This window comes from Dicentrarchus labrax, unplaced genomic scaffold (assembly GCF_905237075.1).
Source record: "Dicentrarchus labrax unplaced genomic scaffold, dlabrax2021, whole genome shotgun sequence".
NCBI lineage: Eukaryota > Metazoa > Chordata > Actinopteri > Moronidae > Dicentrarchus > Dicentrarchus labrax.
The window spans coordinates 27633936-27644213 of NW_026136715.1; the positions used below are offsets into that span (position 1 = coordinate 27633936).

Genomic DNA, 10278 nt, shown 5'->3' on the forward strand with positions numbered 1-10278 from the left:
AAAAAGTTCTGCTGGTCATGAAACCCGTGTTGGTCAGAGAGGGATCATGTGGAACAGGAAGTTTGAGTTTCCTCTCTATGTGTGTGGTTGTGTTCAAGGACAAATCGAAGTGTGTATGTGTGTGTGATCTTACATTAATGGTGCCAAGTTAATTTGTTTAGCAGTAATCTCTAATCTGTGATCTCTACATGAATATGTGTTCTTTCAGTTTACAGATGGTGTCCTCCTTTTGGATTTTACTCTCAGTGAGATGACGTCTTCAGTCCATGAAAACTGTGATCCAGCAGTAGAAAATGATGTTTGGAAGAAAACCTTTGACAGCTGCACCATTGCTGGTAAAATCATTTGTTATTACAGTCAGCTTTTATTTGCTTTGCAGCAATTCATACATCAGATTGCTCTTCATCAGAGTCTTCATCAGCTCTACTGAGGGATGAGCAGCTGTCCTGCCTTTAACCTCTGTAGGAGAAGAGAGTAGATGAGCTAAAGGTTCAGATGGAGCAGTTTTCACATATAGTCCTGGTTGGAAAGAAGCTAGGAAGGTGTTTTCCAGTGGTAGGATGATGTGGGTGTTGGGGTGTGAAAATAGTGTATGTGTCTTTGAACACACGTTTCAAAGCAAAGTGCAAAATAAGGAAATACATAAAAAGAGAATGTTACATAAAGAGAGGTGTACCTTCACTGTAACAGATGCAGACTCACCTGCTGACAACCCTGAGCTGAATGTTGTTGAGACTTCAGCTCTGTATTTTATGTGTCAGTCCACACAGTGACTTCCTGCTATAACTCACCTGCAAAGATTGAACTAAAATCTCTTTCTTACTCTTCACAGATTCTTGTGATGAATATCTTCAGAGGACATGCACTACCATGTCATCCATCAGAGTATCAGAGAGGGAATGAATGCTGCCCTAAGTGTCTTCCTGGTAAGATCCAGTTGAATATTGAAGGATATTTCACTTTGGTAGTTCCATATGGAGTCTTTAGTTCTACTGCCAGGTGCAGACACTGTGTGCAGATCAGTGGAGTCAGTCTGACTCCCATGGTTGGTGCTGTTTATGTTCACCAGTGAAATGTATCTGTGAAGGACTCTGACTGGAGTTTTATTCCAACAGTAAAACAACAAGCTGTCATTTATATATTGTTTTAAATGTATTTTTTTAAACTTGAGCTTCATCTGGTGGTAGAAAGAAGAATGACACTGTAGTAGACAGCAGTATATGTCACTTTGCCAAGCTCACAACATGCACTTCACTTTCATTTTAATAGAAACATTGAAATTGAATAGTTTTTCTCTCCAACAGGAAGTCGAGTTAAAACAGATTGCACAGAGTTCAGGAGTACTTCCTGTCTGTCCTGCACTGAGGGAACCTTCATGAATCAGCCTACAGGACTGACACAATGTTTCTCCTGTACAATCTGTGATGCAGGTAGAGTTCTGTTCATATTTCCTGGTTATTAGTAGAAACCTGTGACTAAGATTTAAAGGCAGTAAGTAGGCTTATTACTGTAAGTCCCACTGTTAATGCTGTGGAAGAACTGACCACACTGTTGAAGATTGGTTGTCGGTGTGAAGATGCAGAGACTCATTTTGTTGAGTTGCTGCACATTACTGCTTTTGTATTGATGAAACTAAAAATAGTTCTGTGTCTCCATGTGTAACCTGTGTATGTGTTGACAGGTTCTGGTTTGAAGATAAAGAAGTCATGTACAACAACATCAGATACAGTTTGTGAACCACTGGAGGGATTCTACTGTTTTGACTCTAGAGAGGACGGCTGTATGTCAGTACAGAGACACACACTCTGTCAACCAGGACAATACATCAGTCAGAAAGGTGGGTTTACTTGTGCTGACTTAACAACTAAACCTTGTATAAAAAACCTGTGTATATGAGTATTAAGTAGTGTTGTTGATTGATACAGGTCCACATATTGACATCTTAGTGCAAAGTATTTGAATTCTACATACCCCCCCTACTCCTATAAAACCTGTTGCAACTCTGCATACTATGGCCTGCTACATAGCTGAAGCCTACACTGTCCCAGAGCTGGCCTCTTGAACCACTGGCTTAGCTGACATTACAACACAGATACCTTTACACATGGCTATGAATGTGCTTCTAGTGACTGTAAAAGCTCCAGTGGATAGTGTTACCTCTTGTGTCACACAATCTATAGCCACCTATATGATTCTCTCTGCTGCATTTTTAAAGTTCTAGGAGAGAGAGAGAGCTAGCTTTCCTCACTTTCAGATTAAAGGTAAGTTTTGAAAGAGAATGCCAAAGTTCAAGGAAACTAACCCCAATGACAACTGGCTGTTCCAACCAGCTGTTGACCAACCCAGTATGGACCCTCTCTGTACTGATTCATCTAACACTTTGATCCCTTCATAATGTCTCTGTTGAACTGGTTTGTGTCTGTACAGGAACAGCATTAACAGACACTGAGTGCTCTGACTGCAGTGCTGGAACATATTCAAATGGAACATTTCCATCCTGTCAGCCACACACACAGTAAGTGAAGCTTCACATCAGACACCTGGATTCTTCCAACAGCAGTGAATTCATTGGATCCTACTAATGTTCCTGTAAAAAATCTCCCTCTGTCATTCCAGATGTGAATCAACAAATCTTCTGATAAAAGCAGGAACTGTTTCAACTGATGCTCAATGTGGAGAACAAAGTTCAAACCCAACAGGGATTGTGGTCGGTGTTGTTTTGGTGGTTTTGCTTTTTACATTCATTGGAGGAGCTGCATTTGTATTGTGGAAGAAAGGATGTCTAAACATAAGTATGATTTTTCATTTAAACAAAAACACTATAATGTTTTTGATGGGTAATAATGTTGTGTGTCACATCATTAAGTTGTTGATTGAGTTGTTTTTCATTGGTTAGGTTGTATTACAAAAAGAAGAAAAAATGTAGAGAATCCCAATCCGGTATGTTTTATACTCTCTTTACTGTTATTACTGAGTCTACTTTATGTACAGTAGTTAGGAGGAAATATTTTTTCTAACTAATGAAATGATGTCACTTGTATGATTATTTAGGTAGAAGAAACATCAGTAATGGTTTCAGACAGATGTCCACAGCAGCAGGTAAGACAGCAGTGTATTCTTCATATAAATGTAATAAATAAACTGAGCTACACTCTCTAATGCCTTTAAAAAAAAAAATTGTTGCTGTTCAACTCCTTTGTCTGTAGGTCACTGGACCCTCATTCAGAACAGAAATGGAGACACACTCTGTCCCCCTCCACCTGGCTCAGAGCTGAGCAACAGGTTTACTGTCCTGGAGGAACTCTGTATCTTCATCTCCTCACCTCCAGAACTCTCTCCTAACCGTCTGCCAGGGATGTTGCTGCGGAACTGGTTAACCAGGGAGGATCCAGTACTTCCTCGCCCCTGTTCCAGATGTTCACCGAACGAGAACTCCAGGGAACACGTTCCTGCTTCTCAGCTGCCTTCTGCTTCTACCTTGATAGTAACGGACTCCATCGTCTCAGACGTTAAGAAGAGATTGGCCAAAACCGTTTGGTTCCCAGGTGCAAAGGGTCGATTTCTAACAGATAAACTCATGACTATTCTAAACAGTGATCCCCATGCAGAAGCTGTAGTTATCCATGTCGGTAGAAACAACATTCCCCTTCAGCAGTCGGAGCTACTAAAGCAGGTTAATCATTCCAGCACGTGTGTTCTAATCTCTGATCCGCTCCCCGCAATCAAACGAGGCATGGGACGACTTCATCGATTGCTGAGTTTAAATACTTTAATTCAATCAAAAAACCTGGTGGACAATTTGAATCTCTTCTGGACACACCAAGATTTTTTAAAAATGGATGGTATCCATCCCATTTTTTTGGGGTCACTCATGTTGACTGACAAATATAAAAGGTTCGAATTACTGCTTTGTGAGACTGAACAATCCACTCCAGTACTTCGTCAACTTTTATACAGAGCCCCAAAATTTAACAAGGTTTTTATGAAAGAATTGTCTGACTTTTTGTCCCTGATTAACAATGTCAGTTTATGTGATCATAGGCCCATTATGTTCTCAATGTTACTTCCCCCCCAGACCCTCTATTTCCTCTCTGAGTACCAGGCAGGCCTCAAATTCCTTTTCCTCTGCTCTCATTAAAGCCCAAGAATTGGTTATAATATTTAATTACACTTTGACAAATATTCTTGAATTAATTGCCCCTTACACAGTTAGAAAAACAAAACTCAAAGCTCATCCCTCGATTAGCTCCGTAACTTAGCACTTGCAGGAATGCAGGAGAACAGAGCAAATATGGGAAAAAGTGTCCAAGTGTCTTACCCAGAATCAGAGATACTGTTTGGCTAAATACATTTCTAATATCATCTTCAAACATGCCCATAGACCCAAAGTTCTATTTAATACAATAGGTTCAGTATTCAACTCTGCAGTCATAATTGTACTGAAGACACTGAATACCTGTGATAGGTAAGATTCTTTATTAGCAAAATGTGAGATCTCACGGCCCTCCTATGATCCGTTTAGATCCTCAATTCAAATTTCTATCTCCTCATATTATCTCACATGTGAACTCTAGTGCATGCCCCTTAAACATTATTCCCTCATGTCTACTTAGAGGTGCTGGACACTGTTGGGTCTAGTATTTTATCAATAATTAATAGCTCTCTGGTCGATGCCTATGCCCCAGCTTGCTCTAAACGCCAATCACCCTCTGCTCAAATAATCAGTGGGAGAACTGTATGGATACAGAGGAATGTTTAATACGATGACATGGTCAGTTGACCTGGGAGGACCTCATTGTCCTTCAGACTCAGGTGAGCAGACTGGAGGTCATGATAATATGTTGACCTTGTTCCTGAGATTGACCAATACAGTAATACATTTTTCCACACTCAACTATTCCTGTTGTAATTACTGACCTATCTCATTTCCCCCTTTTTAAAAAAAAAAAAAAAAAAGATTCTCTCAGCTCATCTCCTTTTTGGACAAATTCAGCATACTGAATACTCAGTGCGGTTTGAGAATGCATAAGAGCACAGAGTCTGCTCTCTTTAGGGTGACAAATGATTTGTTCTTGTCTTCAGATTCAGGAAATTGCACTCTTTAATTCTGTAATTCACTTCCATTAACACTTTGTTCTCCTGCATTCCTGCCAAGCTTAGTTTTTTCTTTTCTAACTTTGTAAATGGCAGTTGAGTTGAGAATATTGGGTCAATAAGGCCCTATTTTATTTCCCTATTATATACTTTCTTTGGGGTCTATTTTCATAAAATATTTGTCCTACCATTGTTATGCCAATGACACCCATTTGCTTTGATTCTGCTTTCAGATTTAAGAAAGAACTCAGTTGTCAGCACTGACCACTTCTATCTTAGATCACTTCGGAATTTCAAATCATTCCTGTTTGTTAAAGATTGGGAGACTATAGTTCACGCTTTTATTTCCTCTCGTCTTGAATACTGCTGTTTTCTCTCTGTAGGAATCAGTCAGTCAGTCCCATCTCGCCTGCAGAACGTTCAAAATGTAGCAGCAAGACTCCTCACTGGGACCAAGAAGAGAGATCATATCTCTCCTCTGCTAGCATTTCTTCACTGGCAACCAATAAAATACAGAACTAATTTAAGATTCTTTTACTTGTTTTGAAATTGTCTTCACTTTATCGCCAATCAGCTGCAATATATTTACAAATGGACTAACCCCAACCAATCGGACAGCTCCTGGACAGACATAGAAGAAACAATATGTAAAGAAATCCATATCTCAAACTTACCTTTCATGACCCGCTCAATTACACACAACATCCTTGTTTTAAAAACCCTACTATAGCCACAACTCTGACAGCCTGGTGAAATTTCACTAAATAACTCACACCATAATCACACCTAACAAACCTGCTCCTATCTGGAATAACTCAGCTATCTTAATGGACAGAAAACAATTCAGTTTCACATCTTGGGTATAAACAAACAACAAGACATAAAATAAACAATCAACAATTTAACAGACATAAAATAAACTAAACAAACTGTTGACTTAGAACCATTCATCTGTACACTAAATTCTTAATTTCAACTGATTTCAGTCATGCCTTTTTGCCTGTCCACCATCTCCAATAATCCTACATTCTATCATTCACACATATACATATTTGCCAATTACCATCACACACACACACACACACACACACACACACACACACCGCCCTCCCTCGATCCCACTCTGACATTCCTCCTTCTCTACAATTCCTATTTTTCTCTTTCCAATCGTTGTTGTTGTCAATATTCGTATTATTGATCTTAGCAGTTAATATTATAATTACTGTCACTCTATTATTATTAACTTTAATACTGTTATTGCTATAGCAGTATTAATGTATTAATTAAAAATCTTTTTATATTTTTTTATATTTTTTCTACACTTCACTGTGATTCCTACGCACCAGGCAAATTCTTTGTATGTGAAATCTTACTTGACAATAAACCTGATTCTGATTCTTGGTTTGTTTGTTTTTTTTCTCCTTCTTTCTGGTTTCTCTCATTATTCATTTTTATTTGATTGTATTATGCATACAAAAAAATGTATTACTAGTAGTAATAGTCTTAACACTATTATTATTACTACTATTTATATCATATGTGTATGAGTGTATATATATATATGGAAAGCGATATATAGGTAATTGATAATGATGGGAAGAGGGGCTTGGCTAGGGGAGGTTGTGGGCAGTGGCTCCCTGTGTGGCCCTGTGGTGGTGCGGTGGGGCTCAGGTGGGGGCGGCGACTTCTCCCCTGGATGGGCGCACATGTACATATCTAAAACTTAATAATCAAAACAAAGGGAGACTGCTGCTCCTCAATGGACAGCTGGAACAGAGGAAGCCTACTGTGGCTGTGACTCAGGAGGTAGAGTGGGTCGTTTGCTAATCAGAAGGTTGCTGGTCGATCCGCAGCTCCTCCCACTGCATGTTGAGTTGTCCTTGCACAAGTTACTGAAGCATACATTTCTCTTGATACCGCGCTCTAAGTGTGTGTGACTGTGCGTGCAGTACTTTGAGTACTTTGAACACTAGAGAGGTGGGTAGAGGTGCAGGATGAAAGCAGCATATGGTAAAACGAGAGCTGGTTGGAACATAACAGGTATGTGGGAAAATGAGTTATTTCTGTGCTGTCAGCCCATCTTTGTTTCTGCAGGACCAGCATGTGTTCACTTACTGTGTTGATTTGCTTCCAGTATAAGGTTAGTCGTTAGTCAAAAAAATGATTCTGGTTCTGTCAGTAAACGCGTCTCTTGCGTCTTTGATTTTGATTTGTGAAATGTGTGAAATAATGGATTTTCACTGGATCTTTCTTTGTGTGTAATTAATCTCACTCCTGTCTGTTTCTCTTAGGAACCAGCAGAAATGATACAGTGTGTGAAGTTTGTCAGCCAGGAAGTTTTTCACAGGATGGTGTGGACTGCACGGCTTGGACTGTGTAAGACATTGTTTGTCATGGAGCACAAAGTGACCTCTGTAGTTGTGCACTGATTGGATTGTTGATAAGCAGTTGAGTTTTATGGCTGCACATTCTGCAGTGGAACAAGTTATAATGGAACATGTTTAATATATATTCTCTGTATTGTGCTGACTGAAGCTGTTTTATGTCTCTTTTCCAACAGCTGTCCAAAAACCCAAGTAAGGGTCAAAGAAGGAAGTATGAGCAGTGACGTTGTCTCTGGAAGTTCTTCAAGGAATTATTATGCATATATACCTCTATTATTATCGTTTTTAACAGTTGCTGGACTTGTGACCACAGGTTAGGGCTTATTTTGAATCCCTGATATAACTACCTAATACCTACCGATTCCCATTGTTGTCTGCCTCCAGGATGGTCGCTAACTGCTAAAGCTATTAATTGTGTCTTGCTTTTGGATTTCAGGCAGGCTAACAATGAAAAAGGACTCTGGTAGGTCTGAATTTATTTTAAGTACTCATTTTTAAGTTAATGTCTCACAATGTTTCACACAACAGGCTGCACCTGAGTTTGTTTTAATGTCTTTTATTTCTTCTTTTTCCCGCCTACAGTCTCCAGTCCTGGAGGTAGATGACTCAGTTTGTGTTGTGAAAAATATTAGAATTCCTCAGTGGCAACATGAGCTCAGTGCTACCTGGCATCTGCAACAATAATGGTCACTCTTTTGTTTTTTTAGATTGAAAACTGAAGAGTGGAAAATGTTCTCAATTCCATCTGATAGAGTAATGTTTGATTAAAAACTACAATAAGCAGTTACTGAAATTATTGAGACTTTTTAAAAATGAAAGTACTATTTGTGAGCTATTTATAAAGATTTGTGTCTTCAGTAGGAACCAATGGGCCTGGCGCTGAGAGCCACAGACAGTATTTAGAGATGGACTAATGTCTAGTTTTGTTTTTCCATGGGACTTTTTTCCATGCTGCTTTTATGTTTTTATGTAAAGTGTCTTTGAGTATTTAGAAAAGCGCTTATAAATAAAATGTATTATTATTATTATTAAAAATAACATAAATGTTGATGAATTATTTTAATCCTAATGGATCCTATTTTACCTATACTTTTGTACTATTTCTTTAGCAACATTTTGAATACAGGATTTGTACTTGTACTACGTTAACATTGTTGTATTGCTACTTTTATACAGGAAGATCACTGATATTAACCACTGATATGATATGCTATGCTTTTACACTGTAGTAATGTTATGTGCCTTCAGTGTTTTCTTGTGTAGGAGAGGGTAGGACCTTATTTTTGTAATATTTTTTTTTCGAACCTATTATTTTTTATTATACTTTGCTTTGTATTGTGCTTTTATACTTTCTAATGTATTTGCTGTACAAATAAAGTCACCTTGCTTTGACTAACTGCTCTGAATGTGAACATTTGTTTCAGGAAGCCCTCCAAACAGTCAGGAAGTAAAAGTGGCTGCAGTCAGTAGCAGGGAAGAAGTGAGAGCTGTCAGCTGATGTGTGTAGGTTGTCTAACACATTTTGGTTCTCTGATATCTCTATTCTCTAAGGACTCCATTTGTCTAAGGACTGACCAATCAGACAGACCAAAAGCAGGGACAGTGGGACTGTTATATGGCTCAGTATTGTGATAACAGCCATGTACTTCACTGCTGACAGCTCCATATGAACAGAGGAAGAGCGGGTCGTCCACTAATTGGAAGGTTGTTGATTCGATTGAGGACTCCTCTCTGCCGCATGTCGAAGTGTCCTTGAGCAAGATAAAGAATCCCAAATTGCTCCTGAGGTGTGTGAATCTGGGGCCAGATGTATAAACCAACCGCTGAAATGGATGTATTGTACCTTATTCATTTCTTTTTCTTATTTTGTGGTTCTCTTATCTCGATTGAACCAAAAGTTGTTCCGGTCCACCATCTTGCAGGACGTCCCAAAGCGTTTAATTCTGCACGAGGAGTGAAGTTCGAGGATGTCTCTGGCATATTGGGTTAACTTAAAGGGATCTGGAGAGGAACAACCTGCAGCAGAGGTGCTGTGCGGTTGTTGGGAATATTCAAAGCAAAGAAAATTGAGGATTTGGTGGGAACATTAATACAGTTGTAGAAGACTATGGGTTAAATAGGTTAGAGTATGGACCAAATACTGTGTGGGGTAATGTTCCTCCATGGATATTACCAGTACCAAAAATAAACTTAAAACTTGTGGCGCAGAAGAGAGAATGGGTTTAAAATAATGTGGATATTAGATATTTGGTACAAGATTATGTAGAGAGGAATTATTACAACTACTTGACAATATTAACTGGTGGATCCAAAGATCCAGGAAGTGGATGTGTAGGAACCAAAAAGAATTAGTGATAGATGATCTGTATTTACAACAGAAATAACTGCAATCATTTTAGGACTACAATGGATAGAAGAATAAGGCCAGAGAGAGTTGTCCTTTCTCTGACTCTACTGCAGCTCTTAATAGTTTGAACTCAAAGGAAACAATAAGAGATGATTTATTGATGGAAATTAATATGATAATGTTAAAGGATACAAAGAGGTGGAACTGATGTACAGTTTTGTTGGGATCCTGCTCATGTTGGTGTGGAGTGCAATGACAGAGCAGATGAGATGAGATTGCCAAGATTGTACCAAAACACCTACACAGGAGTCAAGGATAAAACAACAAATACACAAAAGAACCAGAGCTGGACAGGGACCCTCAAACATTCCAGGGGATATAGATACATACTGTTTCAGGGCTCTATGTGAACTGTTCATGGAGGTCTAGATTTTTAAGCAGTGCCCAGTCCCC

At 38.9% G+C, this 10278-nt stretch overlaps 1 protein-coding gene and 1 long non-coding RNA gene across 30 annotated transcripts in view; both read left to right on the forward strand.

Moving 5' to 3' along the window:
• The window catches only part of LOC127378006 (tumor necrosis factor receptor superfamily member 14-like), a 229190-nt gene extending 222696 nt beyond the window's left edge, over positions 1 to 6494 (forward strand). For 13 of the 28 annotated variants that reach the window (XM_051426419.1, XM_051426420.1, XM_051426421.1 and 10 more), the window contains 4 exons: positions 2636 to 2792; positions 2897 to 2940; positions 3052 to 3099; positions 3207 to 6494. In XM_051426419.1, the coding sequence (XP_051282379.1) occupies positions 2636 to 2792; positions 2897 to 2940; positions 3052 to 3099; positions 3207 to 3275 (318 nt within the window). In that variant the 3' untranslated portion in view covers positions 3276 to 6494. Of the gene's footprint in view, positions 1 to 208; positions 336 to 832; positions 927 to 1304; positions 1431 to 1681; positions 1838 to 2427; positions 2516 to 2616; positions 2793 to 2896; positions 2941 to 3051; positions 3100 to 3206 lie in introns of all 28 variants that reach the window. The other 15 variants (XM_051426440.1, XM_051426438.1, XM_051426423.1 and 12 more) reach the window with 6 other exon arrangements.
• A 263-nt stretch (positions 6495 to 6757) lies between these two features.
• Positions 6758 to 8874, forward strand: LOC127378017 (uncharacterized). Of its 2 annotated transcripts, XR_007887796.1 has the most exons (4): positions 6758 to 7470; positions 7655 to 7791; positions 7915 to 7941; positions 8061 to 8874. It is a non-coding gene; the product is annotated as an uncharacterized LOC127378017 (long non-coding RNA). The 2 variants fall into 2 exon arrangements; XR_007887795.1 differs by lacking the exons at positions 6758 to 7470; positions 7655 to 7791 and having other exon boundaries at positions 7798 to 7941.
• Positions 8875 to 10278: the final 1404 nt, after the last annotated feature.